This window comes from Drosophila persimilis, unplaced genomic scaffold, assembly GCF_003286085.1.
Source record: "Drosophila persimilis strain 14011-0111.01,24,50 unplaced genomic scaffold, DperRS2 tig00000431-arrow-pilon, whole genome shotgun sequence".
NCBI classification, from domain to species: domain Eukaryota; kingdom Metazoa; phylum Arthropoda; class Insecta; order Diptera; family Drosophilidae; genus Drosophila; species Drosophila persimilis.
The window spans coordinates 170,426-194,959 of NW_020825312.1; the positions used below are offsets into that span (position 1 = coordinate 170,426).

General features: G+C 48.5%; 7 protein-coding genes across 10 annotated transcripts; 3 read left to right on the plus strand and 4 right to left on the minus strand.

The window, feature by feature from the left end:
* Positions 1-614: 614 nt before the first annotated feature.
* LOC6595898 (serine/arginine repetitive matrix protein 1) lies at positions 615-4,433 on the minus strand. Of its 2 annotated transcripts, none has more exons than XM_002021403.2 (4): positions 4,094-4,433; positions 2,682-3,952; positions 1,944-2,578; positions 615-1,877 (listed from the first exon to the last, which is right to left on the minus strand). In XM_002021403.2, the coding sequence occupies exons 1-4, from the start codon at positions 4,103-4,105 to the stop codon at positions 808-810; spliced, it is 2,988 nt and encodes a 995-aa protein (XP_002021439.2). In that variant the 5' UTR covers positions 4,106-4,433; the 3' UTR covers positions 615-807. The 2 variants fall into 2 exon arrangements, with proteins under 2 accessions (XP_002021439.2, XP_026845704.1); XM_026989903.1 differs by having other exon boundaries at positions 1,944-2,581.
* Positions 4,434-5,444: 1,011 nt separating this feature from the next.
* LOC6595896 lies at positions 5,445-12,228 on the minus strand. The gene is made up of 5 exons (XM_002021401.2): positions 12,104-12,228; positions 6,430-6,620; positions 6,142-6,299; positions 5,830-6,013; positions 5,445-5,765 (listed from the first exon to the last, which is right to left on the minus strand). The coding sequence occupies exons 1-5, from the start codon at positions 12,137-12,139 to the stop codon at positions 5,582-5,584; spliced, it is 753 nt and encodes a 250-aa protein (XP_002021437.1). The 5' UTR covers positions 12,140-12,228; the 3' UTR covers positions 5,445-5,581.
* A 2,351-nt stretch (positions 12,229-14,579) lies between these two features.
* LOC6595895 (eukaryotic translation initiation factor 2A) lies at positions 14,580-17,613 on the plus strand. Of its 2 annotated transcripts, none has more exons than XR_003408864.1 (4): positions 14,580-14,781; positions 14,993-16,157; positions 16,225-16,779; positions 16,840-16,887. XR_003408864.1 is itself a non-coding variant. In XM_026989535.1 (4 exons), exons 1-4 carry the CDS (start codon positions 14,742-14,744, stop codon positions 17,295-17,297), a joined length of 1,938 nt encoding a protein of 645 aa, XP_026845336.1. In that variant the 5' UTR covers positions 14,590-14,741; the 3' UTR covers positions 17,298-17,613. The 2 variants fall into 2 exon arrangements, 1 of the variants encoding a protein (XP_026845336.1); XM_026989535.1 differs by having other exon boundaries at positions 14,590-14,781; positions 16,225-16,499; positions 16,840-17,613.
* Positions 17,535-17,972, minus strand: LOC6595894 (small integral membrane protein 8). Its single transcript, XM_002021399.2, has 2 exons — positions 17,836-17,972; positions 17,535-17,769 (listed from the first exon to the last, which is right to left on the minus strand). Exons 1-2 carry the CDS (start codon positions 17,932-17,934, stop codon positions 17,611-17,613), a joined length of 258 nt encoding a protein of 85 aa, XP_002021435.1. The 5' UTR covers positions 17,935-17,972; the 3' UTR covers positions 17,535-17,610.
* Positions 17,973-18,198: 226 nt separating this feature from the next.
* LOC6595893 lies at positions 18,199-19,938 on the minus strand. Its single transcript, XM_026989581.1, has 4 exons — positions 19,724-19,938; positions 19,293-19,658; positions 18,538-19,231; positions 18,199-18,474 (listed from the first exon to the last, which is right to left on the minus strand). The coding sequence occupies exons 1-4, from the start codon at positions 19,936-19,938 to the stop codon at positions 18,358-18,360; spliced, it is 1,392 nt and encodes a 463-aa protein (XP_026845382.1). The 3' UTR covers positions 18,199-18,357.
* A 781-nt stretch (positions 19,939-20,719) lies between these two features.
* LOC6595892 (nucleolar protein dao-5) lies at positions 20,720-23,644 on the plus strand. 2 transcript variants are annotated; one of them, XM_002021397.2, is made up of 4 exons: positions 20,720-20,840; positions 21,066-22,496; positions 22,580-22,753; positions 23,031-23,644. In XM_002021397.2, the coding sequence occupies exons 1-4, from the start codon at positions 20,742-20,744 to the stop codon at positions 23,532-23,534; spliced, it is 2,208 nt and encodes a 735-aa protein (XP_002021433.1). In that variant the 5' UTR covers positions 20,720-20,741; the 3' UTR covers positions 23,535-23,644. The 2 variants fall into 2 exon arrangements, with proteins under 2 accessions (XP_002021433.1, XP_026845474.1); XM_026989673.1 differs by lacking the exon at positions 22,580-22,753 and having other exon boundaries at positions 20,722-20,840.
* Positions 23,555-23,981, plus strand: LOC113566009 (nucleolar and coiled-body phosphoprotein 1-like). The gene is made up of 2 exons (XM_026989674.1): positions 23,555-23,616; positions 23,679-23,981. The coding sequence occupies exons 1-2, from the start codon at positions 23,602-23,604 to the stop codon at positions 23,829-23,831; spliced, it is 168 nt and encodes a 55-aa protein (XP_026845475.1). The 5' UTR covers positions 23,555-23,601; the 3' UTR covers positions 23,832-23,981.
* The last annotated feature ends 553 nt before the right edge of the window (positions 23,982-24,534 follow it).

Here is a 24,534-nt window from a genome sequence, read left to right on the forward strand (position 1 = left end):
CTTCTTATCGATGCACCGGGTAGCTTTAGAAAAATATCGGTATTCTTGTGGGCTAAGTATGTCGATAGTATTTTTGGATAGTGTAACCAGAGCAAAACTGCTGGAAAAACTAAAATATATATAAAATAATACTGATTCTTTTTATTTCGGTATTTTGTGTCGAACACAGGGCTGCTTCGTTCGAATGTTATTAAAATACTTCAGATGTTATTCGAAATTTTAGCAAAACTGGCACTAATTTTACAATTGTGTTTATTTCTCAATAGTTAATGCTCTCTCATACACACTCTTCTTGTTTTAGGCATTAATAATTACATTTTGTAAAACCTACTTATAAATTAAACTGGAGGCAACATTACAAATTGCCGAATAGATCTTTTCTTTCTTTTATAAAACCACTTGGGGGCTACATATCGTGTATGGGTTATTATTATTTTCTTATTTTTTTGTTTGTTTGTTTTTTTTTTTTTTTGTTTGTACATAATACAAATTGTATTCATTTGCTTAATGTTTGCGTGGTTTTATAGTAGCTATCCTGTGTTTAGGCAATGAACTTAAAGGTATGAAATACATTTTCAGAAATACAATGTATACGATCAATGAATGTTGTTTAGTTGGTGTGTATGTAAATGTAGTTTTTAATAATTTTAATGGCTTCGTTCGTCTGTCTGTTCTTTGAGGGCTAAGGAGTTCTTCAACTGAGTGCGTGCATGTGTGTGAGCGGGCGATTGGGTGCAGTGCATCCAGGGGGTGTCTGTGTGTCTGGGCATGGGCAATGCAATTATTTTCGTATAGTCTGTGTGTGGTTCAGTCCAACTTCTTCATGGATTTTAATGCGCGCTCCCGCAATTGTTTCTCCAGATCTTCGTTAATGCCCCCCGGGCCGGTTCCGCCAGCGATCAGGAGCGGAAGTTTTCCGTTGCGCTTTGGCGCCAATCCCGACTGCTCCTCCTCGTCGGTGCTTGCTTGGGAGCTGGAGTCTGGGCGGGCCTTTCCGCTGCTGCTCTTCCTCTTATGCTTCTTGTGTTTTTTGCTTTTCTTGCTGTGTTTTTTGTGTTTCTTATGCTTTTTCTTCTTTGACGAGTCCTCGGAGTCGCTGTCGGATGTGTCCGCCGCCTTCTTGGACTTCTTGCGCTTCTTTTTGGGCACATTCTCCTCCTCGGAGTCGCTGACATCTCCGCCCTCATCTCGTCGTGGTTTCTTATGACTACGCTTGCGACTGCTTCCTGGTCTTGCCTCTACTTCAACGCCCGTAGACTCCTCTGCACTAGATGTAGGGCGCTTGAGTTTCTTCTCTGAGCGCCGTTTGTCCGGCTTCACGGCCGCCACTTTTTGTTGCTGTTGCTGCTGCAACTGCTGCTGCTGCTGAAGCTGCAGCTGCTTTTGTTGCTTCTTCTTTTTCAAATGATCTTCGATGCTCGAGTTGTCATCGTCGCTCTGGTCGCTGCTGCTGGAGCTCTCCGAGCTGCGTTGCGACTTAGACTTCGACTTTGACTTAGCCGACTCCACGGGAGCTGGCAGCTTCTTTTGCTGGGCCTTGCGGCGCGCCGGCTGATCATCAGTGTCATCACTGTCGGCGCTGCTGTCGGAGCTGCTGGTTTGACTCTTGCGGGATTTCTTTGGAACAGCCTTGGATACGGAGACGGCGGCGGTAGCGGCTGATGCAGCGGCCGCCGAACGCTCGTGCGGTTTAAGGAACGGTGATGGAGTGCGGGACAGGCTGGCATAACTGCTGCGTCGTACTGCGGCTGTTGGCTGCTCGATAACCTTGAGCGTTTCTGTATTGGATTTACGCTGCTGGTGCTGCTGCTGCTGCTCCTCGCGACAGAGATCGATAGTATTGACGGCCGGGCCGCTGAACTCCACCGAAGAACGCTCTGTGGAGAGGCCATGTTTATGTACTATTCCCTTCCCAAAGGGAGCAAACTTTAACGGGGACTTACCAGCAACAGGACTGTCTCGCTTGCGGCTGGGTCGCGGACTGGAGCGGCTGCGGCTTCTCACATGACTGCGACTTCTCTCGTGGCTGCGGCTGTGACTGCGGCCCCGCCTCTCAGCGGGACTGGCACTGCGATGTCGTTGCTGGCGTCCGGCCGGCTCAGCTGAGCTCTCCGACGTGGATCGTCGATTCCTGGCCGGCGGCGGATTGTCCCAGCGATTGACATGGCCACCAGGCGAGCCACGACGTTCCCGAGAATTGGGGCGGCGATCGCGTGAGGAGCGACGCTGCGGTGAGGAAAAGCGACGCCCTGGCCCGGAATGGGGTGAAAATTTCCGGAAGGGCTGTCCTCCCTGTGAGTCCGATGGGCGATGATCACGCGTATAGCGATTCTGGTGCGGGGATTGGCGACGATCAAACCGCCCCATTCCACCGCCACCTCGTCCCCCACCGCCGCCGCCAGGACTGTATCTCGCCTGCCAGTGGATTCGACCGCCGCCACGCATGTTTGGTGAACCACCGCGATGCTGCCACATCTGGCGATGACCACCACCGGCGCCGCCGCCGCCACCGCGTCCACCGCCACGACCTCCTCCACCCCGATAGTGCATCATGGGCGACCGACGGCGGTTATTAAATCTGCTTGTATTGAACGAATAAGTAATGGAAACCATTTTCAATTAAATTTCAAGCGAGCGAGTAGATGAATGAAAACTGAATCTCAGACTGATTTGACACTTACCGCCTGGGGGACCGAGAGTATCGCATGGGAGAACGGGAAAGTCGACGGGAACGTGAGCGACGTCTCGAGTTGGAACGCTGGAAACGCCCTCCGCCGCCGCCAACGCCTCCGCCTCCACCATTGTCCTGACGCATGGGACTGCGGTTACCGCCGCGCGGTGAGAAGCGCCTTCCGCGACGGCCGCCGCCTCCTCCTCCACCAAACTGACGTCCGCGATCATTACCCCGCTCCATGGAGCTGGCCGAGTCTCCGCGATTATTGCGATATTGACGTTTGTTTTGGACACTGTTCTTGTTGCGACGATGCTCGAACTGATCCTGATTGCGCTCGGGGGACAGAGAAATGCTGCTGGAGCGGCCACGACGTCGGCTGCGTGGCGAGGAGCTGCGAGAGCGTGAGCGCTTGCCGCTGGACCTAGAGCGACTACGGGGGGAACGTGACCTGGAGCGTGAGCGCGACGACTTTTTTCCCTTGGGCTGTACGGGGGACTTGTCCCCTGAGTGACGTCCATTGAGAGCCTTAGCTGGGGGTGGGTCCGAGGAGGATGCCTTCTTGCCAGGGGCTGGCGAGCCAGAGCGCGTCTTCTGGCGAGAGCGGGACCGTGGGCGGCGGCTGGGACGCCGCTCCCTGGAGGCAGGACGGGTGGCCGAGGGTGAGCCGCCGCGTTTGCGAATTCGAGCCGCTGCATTGGCGGCCGCCTCACGGGCGGCACTTGGCACCGAGCCATTGTTGGCTGGCTTGGCCGATCGCGAGCGCGAACGGGAGCGGGACTTGGATTTGCCGCCATTTGGAGATCGATCACGTTGACGGTCACGCCGGGAATTCCCGCGCGAGGAGCGAGAACGTGAGCGGGATCTGTCGCGCTGGCGTTGCTGTAGCTCCTCCTCGCGCTTGAGTATCTCGTCCTTCTTTTGCTGTATGAACTCAGCCGGGATGCCGGAGTCACTGTCCTGGGCCGAGAGCAGCAGAGCCCAGAGCTCGCCCATAAACTGGCGGGCATTTTTGCCATTGAGGAACCCGGTCATATTTATTTGCATTTTCTTGGGACATGGATACTTCTCCTCCTCCAGCTGGTTATATACAAACTCCACCACAACATCGTCTTCGATGTTGAGTATGTCGGTGATTTTCTTGCTGATCCACGGCCGTAGCACGTCCAGCTTCACCTTGGACATGTCCACGCGCTTGCTCAGACAGTCGCCGAACTTCATTTGTTTCATTAGTTTCTTTTCCTTGTCGCTGAACCGAGTGTCCTGCTGCTGGTTGGTGCCCTAAATGAGGTAAAGAAAGGGCGTTCGAAAAATATGTCTCTTATCGATTGCGTTCAGAGCATCGCATCACACCGAAGACTACACACAATATAGTCTTTGGCATCACACACACACACACACATCTTACACCATCGCACTTACCGTGAACATCATCGCTAGACTGTGATTTTGCTGTCTGTTTTCGGGGTTTTCTTTAAACTGCCGCCAATTTGTGGCCCTTCTACTGCATGCACATTTGTTTTGGCAGGCCCACGAGAAAAATTCAATAAAAATATGTAACCCGGCACCACGCAAGACAGTTGTCTATACACACACACACATGCAGCGTCTTTTCGGTGTGTGCGCCCTAGTGTGTGAGTAAGTTTAAGGATGGCCGGGGGATGCGTTGCGCTTAATTGCTTTATGCTTTCGATGGAAAACCAAAGCTGCGAAAAACTTGTGCTCTTCGTTCTTCGCAAATAACACCACTCACAATTACATACAATCCGTTTTTAATTGTATTCGGCTTGTATTTTTTCTTCGCGAAAAAAAAAATATATGCGTGAAAACGGTCTGCACCAGTGGTGGCAGAGGCAGAACAAACCACGGATGCTATATACATATCAATTAATCGCGAATGGCACTATCGATGTTTGTGTGCGATAAACGGCAGCTTGGACTCAAGAGTGGTCAGCGAGCGTAACATTGGGATTGTTGTTGCCAAGCCACATTTGAGGAAACAAGAGGCAAAGAAGGCATTCCGACGGTCAGGCGCGCCATTTGTTTACCAAACTTTGGCCCCGAAGCGAGTCTTGAATGTAGGTACTTTATTTGCGGGTCTAATTTATACGTTGCAATTGTCGTTTATTCAAACGCACAGAGTCATTGAGATAACTAACATAGTCCTATGTTATCTGTTTTTCGTATACATTTTATTTGATGATCGGGAGTGCCTGAGTTTATTATCCATTTTCACTCCCTGCCCCTGTTGCTACAAAAATAGAAAGAATATTTTTTTAAATCTAACAGCCGGAAAACCGACGATATCATTTGAAACAGGGTTGCATTTGGTATGGCGTCATCGAAAATTCAAATTTAAAAATCATGTAACTAGTCTTGTTTAAAGAGTTTTTGAAAATAATGCAATCAAATCTTATTGAAAATAGTTTTATTTATCGTATACAATTATTTGTTCATTAAAAATGCTGCCTCAACAATCTATCGTGGGCGGCAAACAGAGAATATAGTTAATATTACCCACAAAAATATCCATATTAACATTTCGAAAGGAATGCTTTTATTTAGGGGCTCTAATAATTATAACTATAAACGCATGAATGCATTAATTTAATTTTGTTTAAATTTAAACTTAAGATTAGCATTTGATTATTTTTCGAGCAAAATTGCATTTCAATTTTATACAGCTGAGAGTGTTGAGAAGAAATAGGAGATTAGAAAAAAAAAATTAAATAACATTGCAAAATTGATTTCGCTACAAAAAATAATTCCTCGTTTAAGTACATATTAATTTAGCCAGGCAGCCAGCCGCTGCTCAGCTTCGACCCTCGACCAAAACTCGCTCAGTTCTTTTGGTTGCTGTTTGTGTTCCTAGTGGGTGGGCGTAGTACTGGTGGTAGTACGCTCCAACGCCTACGGTATCATGTTGGGCTCCTGGGCGGCGCCCGTCGAGTACTTCGGCTTGCAGACGCATCCGCTCTCCACGAGCACATAGTCCTGGCCGGTTAGCGTCACGGGACCCAGGGGGATGACCAGGAACAGGTAGGGCACATAGGTTTGCGTACACTCGCCGCGAACCACATCACATTCAGAGGACCTGTTGCGGACGAAAGCCAGGGCTAGATATCGGTGATCCTGATCGGCCGGATGGAGCTACTTACTCGCACACTTCGAAGACGACTTGCTGCAGGAGATCGGGGAACTTCTGAACTATGGTGACCGGCTGGCCAGAGGTCAAACTAACGCCATACATGGGTGCCGTGGTGTTGTAGCGCGTCTTGCACAGACGCGCCGGTGTATCGCTCTTGCACTGATGCGCCGGCGAGGCATTCTTCAGGGAACGACCTGCGTAAAAGGAAAGACAAACCGACAAACAGACGGACAGACAGTCAGACAATCACTGGGTCAATCAATCAATTGTGCGGTCAATCAATTGCGGCCGCACCGTACCGTCATTAGCCTGACCGACTTACCATAACGATTGCTTCCGATAGCCTCATTGTTTACCTCATCGTAGGCCCTCAAAAGTGCACTCGTGGTCACAGCGGGATCCAGAGTGGTCGGCAATTTGCTCTGGCGTCCACGTCGCGAATTTCCGTTCCAGTTGGAGAATGTGCGCGCAACGGCCGCACTGCAAATGCAAATGCAAATGGTAATGGGGAATAGTCGAGGCAGAAGAGGCAAGAGGCGTTAGAAAAGAAAGTTTTCCGAATGCTATGATCGGCCACTCTGAGCACCGTTAAGTGACGTGACTCACTCACCTGGGATATGGCGCATTGTTGGGGCCCAAACAGTCTGGCGAATCCGTCAGCGCATCACCGGATAGGTATTTCAGTCCACGCCCTCCGGCGCATCTGCTGGAAGGCGCATCGTCGCTGCTGCTGTAGCTGGGCCATAACGCCGCATTGGCGCATGTGAGTGCAATACTGATGACGCAGAGCGCCGTTAGGTGCTGCAAATACATACGATATCAATAGGTTAGACCCCTGTGATAACGGGCATGCCAATGGAAGAGCTGTGTCATGCAAAAGCCCAGCCCGACCAGGTTGTGGCGTCTCTGGTGTTTGTTGTACAACTTTGCTTGAGGTGTTGTAACATGTTTTATGTTTTGTCGTTGAACCCACGACCCTGACCATGGCTAGCTTCTGACTCTGGGGGGAACTTTTTCAGAGTTCTAAGAACTGGACGTAGAAACGTACGCCACTCCACTCCACTCCACTCCAGACCGAAAGCCAGTTATAGGAGTTTCTTGACTGCTATGACGGGGAATTTTCGGTGCCCTGAGCTGATGAAAAGTTTCTATTTTCACATACTTGACCCGCTTAGACTCGAAATCCATAAACAAATTAATTAAGCTCATAAATAACCATCTCGTGAAGCCACAACCACAGCCACAGCCATCGCCCCCGTCCGTACGTGAAAGTAAAAACAAAGAAGAAATTCAAATCGGACAGCTGCCACGATAGAGGGAGAGGGAGAGGGGGAAGGCAGAGCAAGAAGAAATGTTAATACATTTTTCAACCGCACCGCATGTAAAGCTGACTTCTAATATGGTCTGAACTTTTTTTTATTGCCTCTTCTTGCAGCATAGTATTTTTGTTTTTTATTTTATTTGCGCGCGCGCGCGTTGTGTTTTCTTTCACTTTCTCTGTGCAGATTTTTTGTTGCTGATCAAGTGGCAGTCAGGCAGGCAGGCAGCAGCCGAAAACCAGTTTCGATTGAATTAAAATTGCAGCACAAAAATTTTGCCATTTTTCTCTCTGAGAAAATCGCTGCACGTACGACATGATGCGCAGAAATAATCGGACAGGTCGGATAACGTGCCATCCCATCCCATTCCATCCCATCCCATCGGGCCTTTGTCCGATTGTCGATGGCAAAAAATACCGTAAATACTCGTAGCTTTTTTAATTGATATAAACATTTAATATTAATTTCCTTTCAGTTATTGTATTGTTTGTGGCCTGGCCTGGCCTGGTCTGGTGGGATGGATGGTTTGTTCGCACATTTTCGTAAGAGATGAGATGCCCAACAAACCAAACTTTCTTTTCAGTTTAAGAAATTTGACAAAAAAAAACGAAATGTTTGTGGCCTAATGGTCATTGCGTGTTGGTTCGCTGCTGGGAAATGAAAAATGAAAGCGAAATTCTATTATTTAATTCTTTTCACATTCATTACAAGAAATTAATGAACTTGCTTCGTGCCGCCAAAAGGAGAGAGCGGGCGGGCGGGCGGTCGGGCGGTCGGTGGGAAGGCAGTTAGGGAGATCGTGTGACAGGGAGAGAGAGAGAGACACGCGGTACACTCTCACCGCCTGTAGCCCGAGCGTCGTGTCGTGTCGTGTCCGTCTCTCCGTCTCTCTGTCTGCATTTGGCCTTTTGTCAAATTCTGTGTGCTGTAGTTGACTCGTTGGCTCATTAAACGAGCTTTTCTTGCCCATTGTCATTTGGTCCGTCCGTCCGTCTGACTTTCCGTTTTGATGGGATGGCCCTCCACCAACAATTTCGTTTAATAAATGCCCGTGGTGCTCTGGTCTGGTCCGGTCCCCTCTTGATTCGACATTAAGGCAAGACCAAGCCATTGCCATTGCCATTGCCATTTGAACCTGTCACAAGACATTCGTCTGAGTACGTACGGAGTATTTTTACTTGGTAATTGCCATCTTGATTGGGTCTCGACGAGACCCTCTCCTCCTAATGAGGCAACTTTCTTAAGTAGCCGCCTGCCTGTCTTCGGGGTTCGTTTGGTTCGTTGAAGTGATTGCGGCGTGACTGTACCAAAAACAAAATATCACAAATAAATGCAAATAATATTTGAGCTGCTTTGAAAAATCAGCAAATCACTCATTAATCAAAAACCCATTGACCATTGACCATTGACGATACGGCGACAGTTTGAGTGTGTGCCGTGTCCCGTCATTAGTTGGGCTTACATAACACACTCATTCATACCGTTCAACGAAGAGGCAGGGGGGGGACGCCGAAAGCCAAGCGGCAAGCGGCCGGAGACTTGCACTAAGTGTGGCCGCTAGAAAGAATCAGAGCCCAGCCATGCCATATGCCATGGCAAAAAGAGACAAAGCGACGACGAGCAAAACTGTCAAGAGCAGCGCGCCGCTGTTCGTGTATCAGGTGCCGTTATAACGAGGTTAACGACCCACATCTCCATCTCTCTCTCTTAGGCGTCTCAAGTCTCGCTCTTCGTCGGCTCTGGCTCTGCCTCTGTCTCTCTCTCCCTCTAACACACGCACACAGCCAAGCCGTGGCCGGGAGCATGTTTCGGATCGCATAAACAAACATTGGGACTTTGGTAATAAATGAAATTAAACGCTACAATATTATTGGACCACTACACCAAGTGAAAATTGGTTTGGGTTTTGTTTGGGAAAGCACCGACGGATTATTGACAGCTTACAAATAGCCACCAGAAGACTCTGCGACTCTGAGACCGTTGCACGCAATGAGTCTTGGAACTGGTTTTATTGATAAGCGTAGCCTACAGCCCCAGGTCTCGGGTCTCGGGTCTCTCGATCTGCCTGCCACCTCCTCTCGCTAGATCCGAGCCGCCCTCCCCGCCCCTGCTGCTGGTCGCTGATCTGATCGTCGCTTGTCTGGCGAGTTCCACATTCTCTCAATGGATGTCAGTGATAATGTATTGTGATTGAAACGAATTGAGAGAGAATTGTTGGCTTTGCTTGACTGACACAATTTCCCAAAGGCCTTTTGTTTGATTGTGGACCAGTTGGTCAGGAAAAGTTGATGAAAAGCTTGGCCAATCCAATCGGGCATACATATCCACTGAAAGCAGGACCACACCACACCACACCACACCCCAGGCATCGGCATCGGTATCGGCTTCCCTGCGGAACATGTTATAGATCGATTGTGATCTCTGTGCTAATGTCGGTTCTCAGCACCGTTCTTTGAGAATTAGACCCGTTCGTTATTGCTTTTTTCCGTTCCGCGACAAACAACAAAGCTCGGGCCGTGATAACCCCGAAGCGACAAAACTTTCAATGGGTTTTTTTTTTTTTTCTTCTGGTCTTCTTGTCCGCTATGCAGATCACGTTTTCCCAGACCACAGGCCACAACAAAAACAACAGAAAACAGCACTGGAGGGGCCTGGGGCCAGCGCTAGAAAGAGACAAGAGGCAAGTGCATGGACTCCGACTCCGCTCCGACTCCACTCGATGCCTCTGGCTTCGTTTCATTCCCTCCCCCAATGCGATGACAGCGGCGCTTTCATTTTTGGGCTGCTTGCCACTTCGCATGCGCGACGCGACGTGAGGCGACGCGGCCATTGTCCAGAGAGCGTGGGATGTGGAGGAGGAATGGCGCGTGGAAATGGGGCTAAAAATTTCGCTGACCAAAACTAGAACCGAACCGAAGCATCTCATAATGGCAATCAGACCCAGACCCAGACCCAGACCCAGACCGAGGCCGAGGCCTCTCCTCCCCCCCCTTTAGCCCAACACTTTTACTCATTACGCCCTCAATTGTATTCATATATTTTTGTTTGGAGTTTCACTGGATAATTTGCATCATTATTATCTGGAGGCGACTCGGGAAGTACTGTTAGTTCTTGGCGCTACATTAAGCAGGCAATTAACACAAATTTATGACAATTTTTGGTCCCTCAGTGTTTTTTTTTGGGGGGGGGGGGGGGGGGAGGGGGGTTATATTTGACCCAGAAGAAATCTTTTGTTTTTACAGTTTATAATGCCGTTTTGCAAATAGTTATATACGCATACGAATACCCGTAGCCGTACCCGTCGTACTGCTGCCTATGATGGCTCTTTAAGGTTGGGTTCTTCTGCCATGCCACTGCCTCAACCAAGAGGTGACACGCATGAATGAGAATCTTTCTACCTGTGCGAGTGAGCACCGGGACCGACCGGCTCTCAGCAACAGAAACGAAGACAACAGCAACAACCCATAAAAAATCAAAGTATGAATATATTTAGCCTACTTTTTATAAAGTATTTTTTTTTTTTTTTTTTGTTATTTTACTTTTGCCCGCGGCAGCAGCAGCGCTCAACGGTTAGGGCTCGCTCTGGGAATTCGTTTTGAATCATCGTGTGGTGGCAGGGGCTACCGGACAAGATGATTAAATTTCCGACTGACTCGTGCTTGAACCAAGCCAAATGAAATTCTCTCTGGGCCAGAAGAGCAGAGGCAAGCAGACAGCCAATACGAGAGTGTCTTGGCCAGACTGAAAGACACTCATTAATCGGGGGCACACACCACATCAAATCGGCTCAAAGAAATCAACATAACTCGATCCGATATCCCCAACGAAATAAGATTAAGCGGAGGTGGAGGCGGAGGAGGAGCCGTGTTTTTGCTTTCTACGTTTGCTTCCTTGATTAGCATTTTTGTGGGTCAAGTTCACAGAGAAACAAGACAAGAGATTTGGAAATTCTTTCGGGCTCTATGGGGCAGCAATTCCTGTTGCAGCAAATGCGGTTCCATTTCTCGCGATGGATCGGGTATCCACTCCCAACATTCCGCTGGCTTTCGAGCCAGAGTATGCCATATATCAGCAGGGCTCTCCAGCCCACACGGTTTTCTGGCCAATTTCAGTGCCAGGCTGAAACGTGAGGTGACTGACAAGACGAGAATGCTCAGACATCAACTCGTATGCGACCGGCCGACAAGAAGCCTAGTAAAAGTTATTTGGCCAAAGCAAATTCATTAAAGATTCGTTAAGGCCGAAAGCAGCAGAAGACCGACACCGAAACCGACTGCAAAAAGAAAGTCAAAGAAAGGTGCTAATTCCATCGAGTGATTGGGCGAGTCTTGGCCGAGGAAATAGGTCGAAATGGGCGAATCAAGCCGAACCCGAACCCGAACCGAACCTGAAGCGAGTCAGAGACTGAATTCCTAAGGAGAACCCAGCCTCAGCCTCAGCCTCAGCCTCGGCCTCGGCCCAACCCAGCTCAAGTCCCATCCCATGCCGTGCCATTCCAGGCACTTAGTGGACCACCGAAGGTGTTGCCTGGCTGTGGGTTGGGCCGCCGCCACCGCCGCGACGACTGCACTCAGTTCGAGAGTACATATATAGAAACCCATATGGTATGGGATGGGATGGGTTGGGATGGTGCACACCACACAGCTATATAAGTTTTAATGCCATACTGGTTTCCAAAAGGAACCACCGACCAGCACTGACGGCAACGGCAACGGCAACGGCGACGACTCCAGAGAACAATGCCAAGTTCAAGCAAAATACAAAAAACAACAAAAAAAAAAAAAAAACGTGTAAGAGAGAAGTGTAAGAGATCTTGCAGCTGCTTCTTCTGCTTCTCCTGGTCTGGTGGTGGGCTGCAGCTTCAGCCCCAGCCCCAGTCCCAGTCCCAGTCCCAGCCCCAGCCGCAGACTCAGCCTCGTCTTTGGTATTTTCTTTTATTTTTTAGTGCTTATTGGGGTCACTTACTTTGACAGAACTTCTACTAAAGCACCGGTATTCCATTTTGTAGCTGTGTGTGAGTTGTAGGTTTTGTTGGGTGTTGTGTTGGGTTATTGGCTGTACTTTTGGGCACTTGTGACTCGGTCTCTTTGCGACTTTATTGGATTGGCTTTGCACACAACACTTCACGAACTATACAGAAACGTATCGTTCTGCCAGCAAGAAACGGAAACCAAAAAAAATACAGACTCTGGGTGTAAGCCTTGCTGCTGCTACTGCTACTGCTACTGCTACTGCTACCGCCTGGGGTATATTGGTGGTAACACGCGTCTCTGACAACCGGCCAACACGAGCGCTCAACTTGAACTGACGGACCAGGTAACGTTTACCATTCCTTAAGGTGTCGTCTTGGCGACGGCAACGGCAACGGCAGCAGCAACGGCAACGGCAGCAGCGACTGCGCCGGCGCAGCAGGCCTGGCCTCTGCCGCTAGCTGGTGGCATCGCATCGCATTGGCATTGGCTTGTCGTAACCTGTTGCCGTCGTACCACCACCAAGTGCTGCTGCTGCTGCCGCTGCTGCTGCCTCTATTCGTGGCAGGGGCGATGGCGGGAGCGGCGGCAGTGGGGGCGGAACTGGAGCTGGGCCACGCAGAGCGCAGTCGCAGTCGCAGTGGCAGCAGCACATGCAAACTATGAATACGCAACAGCAGCAGAGGCAGAGGCAGAGGCACACAAACAATACAATGGAGAGCGCAACCGACAGGATTATACTTAGAATTACAGTCATTATGCCAGATTTTGGACTTGGTTCTGACAATTGCTGAAAAGCGATCACAGCAACGGAGCAGAGCCCCTCAACGGTTTAAGGGGATACTCAAGGAAGTCGTCGACACAAAAAAAGTATGGGGTATGGTCGTATCGATATTGGACATTATCCTATACGGAATGATGGATGCTTCACGGATTCTGGAATGATCGACTGCCCAGGCCGGGCGAATCGACTCAGAAGGAGTTACAGGAGCAGCACCGGCCTCACAAACAAGGCGAATTATCAATTTGATTTGACTTTATAATTGATGCGTTCTCCATTAGTTAGTTTATTGAGCTCTTTTCCTTTTCAGACATCTTTTAATACGACTTCTGACCGTCACAGCTAAAACAGCAGCAGTAGCCGACGCAGAAGAAAAAGATTAACAAAAGCAACAACAGTGCGATGAAGGCTCCTATTGTTTCCAGAGGTCCCACCTTATCAAAGAGTTCATCTTTTAGCATATGTCTCCCTAAATCCATATTTGTGCTGTAATTATTTTGTATATTTTGACAAATGAAATTTAGTTGAAAAGCTGCTGAGACTCTAGGGTTCCGTAGCTATATGATGGGCGAGTGACGAGCCTCCATGCGATTCTTTTGAATTGCGGTTATTTCGAGGCCCAAATTTAAATTTAGACGGTTATTAATCGATTATCGATCTAGAATTGCGTATCGGTGTTTTATTGAATTTTCTGCTCGCATTGAACTCTATTGGAGATTATGAATGCGGTTTTCACCTTCATGGAAACCGAAAGCAGCGCGAAATGGCTTAGCTGCCTACACGGGTCTATTGGTAATTGATTGCCGATTAATAATATTACATAATATTCCCACATTCTCCAAATTTCTATCTGTTTCTCTGGCGAACTGTGTGATTTAAATGCCGCTTTTCATTATTTTCTTTTGGGAAAGTTATCAAGTCAAGCTATATTAGTTTCAATTTGTGATGGTTATTATCGAAAAAATGAAGAAAAAGCCAAAATGAATGTGCACAGAGCCCACAGAAACTTTCATAGTTGTTGTAACTTTTCTCTTCGGCCGGCCAAATGCGAGACATTTGAAGTCAATTGCCGTCGCGTCGAGGCGTGCAGAAAAAGTACTGGACTGTGCGGTATAAATAAAATAAAATTAATAGCAACAATTGAAACAAGCGTTGCGACGGACCAGCCAGGGCAACAATAAAACTTCGGACATTGTCTGAACTGGACTACGACTTAGACAGGGGGGGGATCTGGGGGCATCTGGGGGGCATCTGGGGGCCTCTGGCTCTGGCACGCATGCGCAAAGTGTCACCGCCAAGTGTCAACGACAGTCGGCTGTCAGTCTACATGAAATTTTTCAGCGAAAGTGACTGAACAAGTTCCAATTGTGCATCGGCGCCGCTCTAAATGCTTTTATTCGAGCCTGACAATTAACTGGCGTAATAGTTGCCAAAAGAAATGAAAACCTGGGCCTACCCACTGAAAAAAAAACTATACAAATGTGGGTGCGGGGGGTGAAAGTAGGATTTTGGGAAAATAGTAGGCATCTAGATACGTTTGAATGTGCCGTCTGAAATCATAGATCTCAAATCGTCAGTATTAAAATGTTTTTAAATTCACGTAGAGCTGAAGTTTTGTTGCGGTTCTAAATATTTGGTTTGGTTAGGTAACATACATGTTCAAAGTGTCCGTCATCGCGCCAATTCATGTATATAGGCGTCTATCGATAAACACAGTACAGAGCGACCGTGTGAGTGCACAACCAATCATCTGTTAACCAACACCGGCTGCAACAGAGCGCGAGTACTAGATAGCAACAACAACATCGCCGTGCGTGTTCTTGTGTGTGTGTGCGTGTGAGATTGGAAGACAATGGCTGCAGCTGCGGACGGTGTTGTTCCTACCCTTGCAAGTAAATATAATCCCGCAGATTCGATACAAAACTAGTCCCCAAACACTGCCCCCGATGCCAGACAATGTGGGGCACCAGCTGCATTGCCAGCCCCGCCGCCTGGCAGGACTGTGCAAACTCAAGAGTCATTCTCTGTCGTCGGGTGTGGGGAGGGGGGAGCGCTACCTCGTGTATTTCTCTGGTAACTAATCTATCGTGCCTTCGTTTACAGTTCGCTCTAGCGTGGCGGTTGAACTGTGGTCATCGGCCGGACCTAAGTTGCCATATGAACACAAGTCAAACTTGCCGCGAGAGGAGACGAAATGTTCTCGTTCGATCTGCTTCAGTCCAGATGGCCGATATTTTGCATATTCCAACGGCCGGGACGTTAAGGTGCTCGAGGCGTGCAAGGATGGTGCCGGAGAGTGGCCAGTGCAGTGCTCGTTGCCGCGCCCCAAGGCGTTCTACCTCAAGTTCTCGCCACGTGGCAATTATTTGTGCACCTGGGAGCACTATGCCATCACCAAGGACCGCCCAGAGGGGTCGCCCAATCTCCTGGTGTACGATATCACCACGGGCACCGAAGTGTTTGCCATTGTCCAGAAGAACCAAACGAATTGGGAGCCATCTTGGTCGTCGGACGAGACCATCTTCGCTCTCGTCGTCGGCGGCGAGGCTCTGTTCTATGATCTGCCCGAAGGATCGGCTAAAGGATTCGAAAATACCCAAAGAAAAATAGGCGGCAGTCGCGGAGGAATGTTATCTCTTGGTCCCGGCCACTGTCCGCCGTATTTGGCCTTCTACAATCCCGGCGCCAAGGGTGCTCCGTCCATGTGCAAGCTGTACAAGTATCCCGCCCTGGGCCAGAACCAAACGGTCGCCTGCAAGAGCTTCTTCCAGGCGGACCGCGTGGAAATGTTGTGGAACAAGAGAGGCACTGGCCTGCTGTTGCTAACCAGCACCGAGGTGGACAAGAGCGGCGCCTCCTACTACGGCAATCAGGCTGTCCACTTCATGGCCACCAAGGGCGACACTTGCTCCGTGCCGCTGTCGAAGGAGGGACCAGTCCACTGTGTCAAATGGAGTCCCAAAGCCACCGAATTCGTGGTTGTATATGGCTTCATGCCCTCCAAGGCAGCTCTCTACAATCTCAAGTGCGACGTGATCTATGACTTTGGAGAGGGTCCACGTAACTGTGCCTATTTCAATCCTTTTGGAAACATCATTGTGCTCGCCGGTTTTGGCAATCTGCCCGGAGCCGTCGAGGTATGGGATGTGCCCAAACGGGAGAAGCTGGCCAGCTTGAAGCTGGCGGACACCACTGTCTTCGAGTGGCATCCCAATGGCGAATGGTTTGTCACAGCCACCACCGCTCCCAGGCTCCGCATTAGTAACGGGTGAGTTGCTTCCCATGAAATATGCTTGCAATTCCGATGTAAATTTTAATTATTATTTTACTTGCAGTTTCAAAGTGTACCACTACTCCGGAGCCCTGCTGCACGAGACCATGTGGCCGCAAAGCCAGGAGTTGCTCGGCATCGAGTGGCAGCAGTATGCAGATAAGACCTTCAGTGAGCCAAAAATCACCAAGGCCAAGCATGAGGGGATTAAATCCAGTCAGCCAGAAGCGAGCAAAAAGGCCTACACACCGCCCCATTTGCGTTTGTTGAAGGAGGGAAAGAATCCAGAGAAGTACTTGCCACAGCCAACCGTACCCGGACTGGCACCAGCATCAGCAGGTAATGGAATGCGCAAGATTTGGAACAGACAATATGATATGGACAATCCGATCGTGCGACGGAGCGAACAGGGTCAATGCCAAGTGTCGAGTGGCCGTGAGGGTCGTGATGCATCGACAGCGACATCGGTAGCTGCCGCTACCGTGCCAAATCGGTCCAACAGACGCTATCGACCCTATCAGTATAAACGATACTAGAATTAACGATTCATCCTCCTCCTTCACCCCCTTAAACATTTCGTAATACATGCAAATTAGGATTAGGGACTTATATTATGGCAGTAAGTAGGGCGGGCAATGTATTTGCTAATTGCTGTTTGCATTTCTTTTGTTGCCTGCAGGTGGTGCCAACAACAAAAAGAACAACAAAAACAAGCCAAAGGGCCCACGGAGGGATGTAAATGTAAAAGCTGTGAATGGTGGCGATGTGGATACCGCAGCAGCCTCTGCTGCGGTTCCAACGACACAGACGGTGACTGTGACGGGGGAGGACCAGCAGGCATCCCAGACGCCACATCACACACACAGAACACGACCTCAGGCGCCCAGATATCAACAGGAGAATGCTGGCGACCAACAGCGCCATCATCATCAGCATCAACCACATCCCCAGGCCAATGGCCAGAATTCGAACGAGAAGGAACGCAAAATTCGCACCGTTGCCAAGAAGCTTTCAGACATTAAGAAACTGAAGTCGCGCCAGGACCAGGGCGAAAGTCTCGAGCTGAATCAATTGAATAAAATTAAAATGGAAGCAACTTACTTGGACGAACTTAAGATGCTCAAGCTGTCCGACTAAAGGGAGTCGCCGAGCGAGAGAGGCAAGAGGAATAGGACAATACCATTGATTGTGTGATACACCCACCAGACACCACAAGTTGCCTTCTCTCCTCCTCCCTTCTCATACACTGTTTGTTGTTCTTCCCTTTCCTGTTGTTTAACGCTCATTTTGCGAAAAATATGTGTCGCAAAAAGTTTCTAGTTAAAAACATTTTTCTACTTTTGTGATTTCTGAACACTTTTGGCAAACAAACAGTTACTCGAAACAACAGAAATTTATGTACCAAATTGTGCTATCAAGCGAATAAAGAAGTTTCCACAAAGATACAATGCTACAACTCCCAATTTGATTTCTTCTTGATAAACTCCTCCTTTCCGTCTTCCTTGACGGCCACATAGTAGCCCAAACTCTGGTACTTGTACCGCATGTAGGCAATATATCCAAAGACTCCAGTTATAGCTGTCAAGCCCAGGCCCATGACGACCATGTTCTGCAAAGAAAACAAAACCTATTAAAGAAAGCTCTGAATGTTGACTGGTGCATCCTGAACACCCACCGGCTTTGTGTACAGTTCAAAGTTGATCAAACGGAAGACGCCCGTGCTGCGCATGGAGCGGATGCCATCGCCAGGCTTCTGTTCCTTTCCGTCACTCATTTTTTTTAAATGCTTTTATTGAACTTCGAATGCAATTAGTCAAATTTTTACCGTATTTGTTGCACAATTCAGTTTTAAAAGCAAAAGCGTGAATAAAATGTAAATTTATCGATGGTCGCTCTATCGATGATTTCAACGATATATCAATACATCGGCACCACCAAAATACATTTTCTTTTTTTAATAAAACGTACTAACCAATACAAATGTAAATAAAATAAAAAAAATGAAATATTTCCTAATACATAATACATTGTGTAGACTAAAGTGTGACAGTGTTGCAGAGAAATATCGAAAACTCTCAACATGAGAATTCTAAAATACCAATCGATACTGTTTCATATAATTTAATTTAACATCATTAATTTATGCAACATAATTTTGTAATAATTAATCAATATATATGTACGTATGTATCCGATATTAGATAAATTCGAACTGATAGCCGCGATCTACAAAGCTAAGCCCCCGCTCCGATCGGACTGGGAAGTCTGGTTTAAAGACGATGTATTCCCTGTATTCTGGAGAGGTCTTCAGGTTCTGCAAGGGATAGTACAATGAGATTAGTTAAATCTGAACAATAAAGGGGAACAATGTAATCACCTCTTTGTCGACAAAGTCCTCGAACCCACTGAGGACATAGTAAATAAACAACGGCGGGGTCTTGCTGTATCCCGTCTGTTGTCTATGCGGGTCTTTTTGCTTGAGAATTTTTAGGGCTCGGGAGAGAAAACTGGGTGTTACCTCTCGACAGTAAGAGACGTCCAGGTGCTGCAGACGTGGGCATAGATCAACGAATTTGAGGAGCACATCATCGTTCAAATGGGTACAATTTCGCAGGCAAAGCAATTGCAGATCTTTCATGCAGGTGTAGCGCTCAAGATATTCGGTAGAATGGTCCCAACTGCAAATGGCCAGGCGCTGCAGTTTCTTATGCGGCCAAATTGGCAAATCCCTGTCCCAACCCGGCTCCAGTGGCATGTAGTAGCCATCTACGGCCACGCATGTAATTTCCTTCGCCTTGTGCTCCATAATCGCATAGAACTCCTCGACTTCTCGTATTTTGGGATCGTATTCGTCCGGGCAGACCTCTGCGGGAATGTGCCATTCGGAGCAGAGGAGAACTACCAGTTGTTTGAGCGACGGCAGCTTCATGATTTCGGGCAGCACTGACTTGATCGTGGCCAGATTGAGCTTGAGGGTGGTGAGACTCTGGAGAGATTTAACGCAGTTGTTGAGGCGCAGCTTACTGATTCCATCGAATGTTCGTATGTCCAGCACTTGGAGGTCGCACCGACTGCGGAACAGGTGACGAATTAGGAGGCAAGCTGGCGAAGGAGCCGCAAATCATTACTTACTGGCACACCTCATCCAGATACTGCTGGCGCAGCTCGTAGGCCTTGTGCTGATCCTCATACAGATGAAGTTCTTTCAGATGCTTAAAGCGGGAGAGATACCGCCCATCTGTAGGAGTGGTTAGGCGAAGTCTACGCACGCCAGGCACAATGAGGGTCAATTTGCGTATGCTGCGATTCGATGGATAACAATCCACGTCCTCGGGATCGTAATAAAAGCTGGTCACTTGGGGCAGCTCCGTAATGTGTATTTCATCCAAATCCTTGAGCAATGTGCAAAGACAGCTACTGACGTACATTTCCTTTATATACGGCTGCATCAAATGGATGAAGTAATATAAATCATCAAAGTTGGGCAGCAGTTCTCGCCTATTAAAGGATTGACACATTCTGATTATAATCAATAAATATTTCGGCTGCAATTATACATTTACCATTTTTCCAGATCCATCGTGTCATAGGTATGGCTGATCCGCCATTTTCCCAAGGCAATGTTTTGAAACCTCTGGCAGACTTCGGAGAAGTAAATCTCAGTAGGCAAATCCGGCAGTCGCTCGAAAATCTCTTCCAGGCAATCGTCATTCAGCTTCAGTATCTCAGAGATGGGGCCAGTCGGTGACAACGGTGGATCTTCATTGTCAGACGCCATGGCCGAGGGAAATGAATTTTGTGTAGAATTGTATACGGTTATTGTTTATTTTTATAGAATTTTCTAGTGTCGTCTTGCATTGCACGAAAAACTATCGATAGTACTATCGATTGCTGCGAACGATTGGATACAGTCTGGGGATTCCTGAAACTGAAAATTATTAAATTAAGAATTATTAAAGAAAGTCTATGCAGTTGGTGATACGACCATATTGTTTTGTGCTAGTTTGAATTGTTTTTGTGCTGTTTTTGAATTGGTGACATTTTGAGACTGATATCGTTTGAAATCCCCATAGATCAAAACAAAAGTATTTGTCAAAAAAATGACTAAAATATGTGTTCACACTGACGGTCCTAGCTAGCTATTAATACTAAACCGAATATTAAAATCTAGTGATATGATTTTCGATAATTGAGAGTGATTAACCCATTGACGGCCAATGGGTATTTAAATACGCTCCACGAAAACTATTAAACTTGTAGAATTTTAGGGCAGTATAGGTGAAAGATATCGTGGTCTCTTTTTTGTAAGTAAAGAAGAAGGATAGGATGGATCTAAAAGAATTCACAAACAGTATTATTTTCCGCGGTTTGCCGCAAGTTGTTCACCTGTTTAAATAGAGGGGGGTCAAGCGGGTTTTTTTTCATCGGTATATTTTGAAAATGAGACGGTATATTTCTGAGGGTCAGACCGTATATTTTATCGATAAGCCCGCACAAAACACGTGTGTATTTCTTTTTATTTGTGAGCAGGCGTGTGGCTGGTATTAAAAGTTTAAGTAAAGTCAAACAATTGAAATAAATATGGCGGACCTATTGAAACTAACCGACGCTATTGTATTAGAGTATATACAATCTAAGGACAAGAACCTGGCCAAGGTGTTCCAACAAAAGACGAAGGCAGTAAGTTTATTTTTTTCTTTGCGGCTAATGCAGCTTCTAATGCACTCAAAAGCATGCAGCTCGTGTTTTTGCGTGCAGGTTGCTGTTTGAGACAGTAGGTTGAACATATCTGGATGGTTCTGAAGAGTGGACCAGCCATTCTTGTATATCCGAATCTTCCTGGCTCGTGCATGCGACCGCGACCACGTGCTATTTACTAACCAAGAATTTTATACGTTTATACAGGCCACAGTGGGCAAGAACACGCCGAAGCTGAGTGAGATCTTACAGTTTTACCAGACCAAGAGCTCGACAAAAATTCCAGCAATTAAGGCAGCAGCTGCTGATAGTGACAGTGATTCAGACGACTCTGATGAGGCTCCAGTGCCGGCGAAGAAGCCAGCCGCTGTTGCGTTGACAAACGGCAAAGCTGCTAAGGTGGTCAAGGCCTCGAGCAGTGATGATAGTTCCTCAGACGAAGAGCAACCCAAGAAGCCAGCAGTGCCAGTAAAGGCCGCTCCGGCCAAGAAGGCTGCTGCTTCCTCCAGTGAGGACAGCGACGACTCTGAAGAGGATAAGAAACCAGCTGCCGTGGCCAAGACACCAGTCAAGACAACTCCAGCCAAAAAGGCGGCCTCCAGCAGCGACGACAGCAGCTCCGAGGAGGAAACGGCCAAACCAGCGGCCAAGGCACCAGCAAAGTCTGCGCCTGCCAAGAACCCCGAAACCTCCAGTGAGGGTAGCGATTCCGATGAGGAGCCAGCCAAGAAGAAGCCTGCACTTGCCCCGGCCAAGACAGCTGTGGTCAAGCCCGCCACCTCTTCGAGCGAAGAGGACTCCGAGGAAGAAGAAAAGCCGGCAGCAAAGGCTCCAGCTAAGGCAGCCCCCAAAAAGCTTGCTGCTTCCTCCAGCGAGGATAGTTCCTCGGAGGACGAGGCACCCAAGAAGGCAGCTCCAGTGAAGGCAAGTCCAGCCAAGGCTGCTCCAGCCCAGAAAGTCGATTCGTCCAGTGAGGAGAGCGATTCCGATGAGGAGCCACCCAAGAAGGCGGCTGCCCCAGCCAAATCAGCTGCAAAGGCCACTCCGGCCAAGAAGGTAGAGTCATCCAGCGATGACAGCGATTCCGATGAGGAAGAGCCAGCCAAGAAGCCTGCTGCCAAGCCGGCAGCCAAACCCGCTGCTACTCCAGCCAAGAAGGCAGGTGAATCCGAAGACTCTTCGGATGATAGCGAGAGCTCTGAGGACGAAAAGCCCAAGTCTAAGGCCAAGCCTGCAGCCAAGCCTGCAGCCAAGCCTGCAGCCAAGCCTGCAGCAAAGCCTGCAGCCAAGCCTGCAGCTAAGGCGGCCAAATCGAGCAGCGAAGACTCCTCCAGTGATGATGAGGCTCCTGCTGCTGTCAAGCCGGCAGTGAAGAAGACTGCGGCACCGGCCAAGAAGGACGACTCCTCCTCGGATGACTCTTCCGACGAGGAGAAAGCACCAGCTGCCAAGAAGCCAGCGGCCAAGAAGGCCAAGGAAAGCAGCGACGACAGCGACAGCGATGACTCCGAAGAGGAGAAGCCTAAGGCCAACGGTGACGCCAAGGCTGGCCAGAAGCGCAAGTTCAGCGGCGGGGATGAGGAGGAGGCCACACCTAACAAGAAGTACAACAACTTTGTCAAATCGGGAGACCAAAAGGTGAGTTTTATCTTTCCCTTTGTCCATTCCTCCAAACAAATCCTGTCAAGCAATTGAGAGATTAATCTGTTGCAAAACCACAGCAGAATGGTTTCACCTCCACTCCCAACAACCACAACAACAGCCACAATAGCAGGCAGTTGAACAGCAGCGGAGGCGGTGGTGGGAGTGGCCGACGTCGTTCTCCCTTCCGTCGCGTGCGGACAGAGGAGGTTCTCGTCGATGCCCGAGTCCAAGACATGTCCTTTGAGGCCAAGGTGAGTGCCGCAAATGCATTTGAGTCGCGTCAGACGTGTGTGTTTGTGTGTGTGCGTGCAGAGGCATGTGGTTAGGGCTAGGGCTTCTCTGAAGAATTACGCAGCCAGGGGCGGGGGGCAAAACACACAAATTAGCAAGACAAGACGTCCCGACAAAAAACTCAAATCATTTGTGGCACTTGACGGCCAACCTACGTTTCCCTACTCTTTCGTTTTATACATCTGCAAATCGTTTGCTAATTTGTGGTTTGCCCTCTTTGGCCTTTCTCCCTTGCAGAATGGCGACGGCTTCAAGAAGCACAACGGACGCGGCGGACGTGGAGGCTCCGGCTTTGCCGGACGTCCGGATCGCAGCACCTGGGAGAGCAACAATCAGAACGGCGGCGAGGAAGGCGGCGAGGGCGGTGGATTCAAGAAGATGGGCGATCGCCGTAGCTTTGGTGGCTTTGATAAGAAGCCATTCGAGGGACGTGGCGGTGGACGCGGTGGCGGCTTTGGCGGTGGTCGTGGAGGTGACCGCGGCGGCGGCGGCTTTGGCGGTGGCCGTGGAGGCGACCGCGGCGGACGCGGCTTTGGCGGACGTGGTGGCGGCGGACGCGGAGGCTTTGGCGGTGGACGTGGAGGCGACCGCGGCAGCTTTGGAGGAGGGCGTGGAGGCGACCGCGGCGGACGCGGCTTTGGTGGCCGTGGCGGCGGCGGGCGCGGCGGCGGTGGTTTCGGCAACAAATCCTTCGACTCCTCAGCGCCGAAGCCAAACAAGAAAATCACCTTCGACAATTAGATCTAGTTAAGTTCTCCCTCCCTCCCCCCACCCACAAGCACGTACACACACAAACGCGCGCAGATGTATGCAGATTTGTTATGTAATTAGAATTAAATCTGTTTAAACAATTTTATACTTACGCGAACCGTACCCCCTGTATAGAAAAACGCTGCCGGCTCCTGGGGCGAACGGGCCAACATCGACCTGAAGCACACCCGCGGCAAGTCCTTCAAGCACGAGAAGACCAAGAAGAAGCGCGGCAGCTATCGGGGCGGCGCAATTGACACAGGCGTCAATTCAATAAAATTTGACTAGATTTACGAGTGCGCTCACACACTATATATAATATTCTATATTCTAACGGATAAGAAATCTTTGTAGAGTAGTCTCTACATCATTATACCAATACACAGCAGTTACACTATGGCATCATATGCAATAATATATTGCCAATCTGTAAAATCCTTTTCTTTTTTTTGATTTCATATGCCTTATATTATAGAGCCTACATTTTAAATTGAAATAATCCGAAATGAGAACTGGCGGTCAATAAAACCGTAACCACACACTAAATGATTGTTTAAGACTCTTATTTCAATAGAAACAATTTTTTTCTTATATAATATATATAATTTCACTAATGGGTTTCCTGAATATTTTTCGAGTGCCAAACATAGGACTTGCCTTGCCATTTATAAGCACACGGCCTAACATATTCCAAAACTTCAATACAAATATCCGGTAGTCGAAAGTTTTGGGATATATTGGATTTGTGGTGTGAGGCCACTGAAAATTGATTTGTTCCTTTTGGTTATAATAATGACTCGATCTGATCCAGATTCGGCAATCTGGTAGATATAGGAGTACATTATATTTGTGGTGAAAGTAGATGTGTGCAACACCCAGAAGAAAGCGTTTCAGACCCCGCAAAGTATATAAATTCTTGATGCAGAGACCATATCTACCAGAGTGCCGGATCTGCTGGATCAAAACGTATCATTATTATTATAGCCAGAAT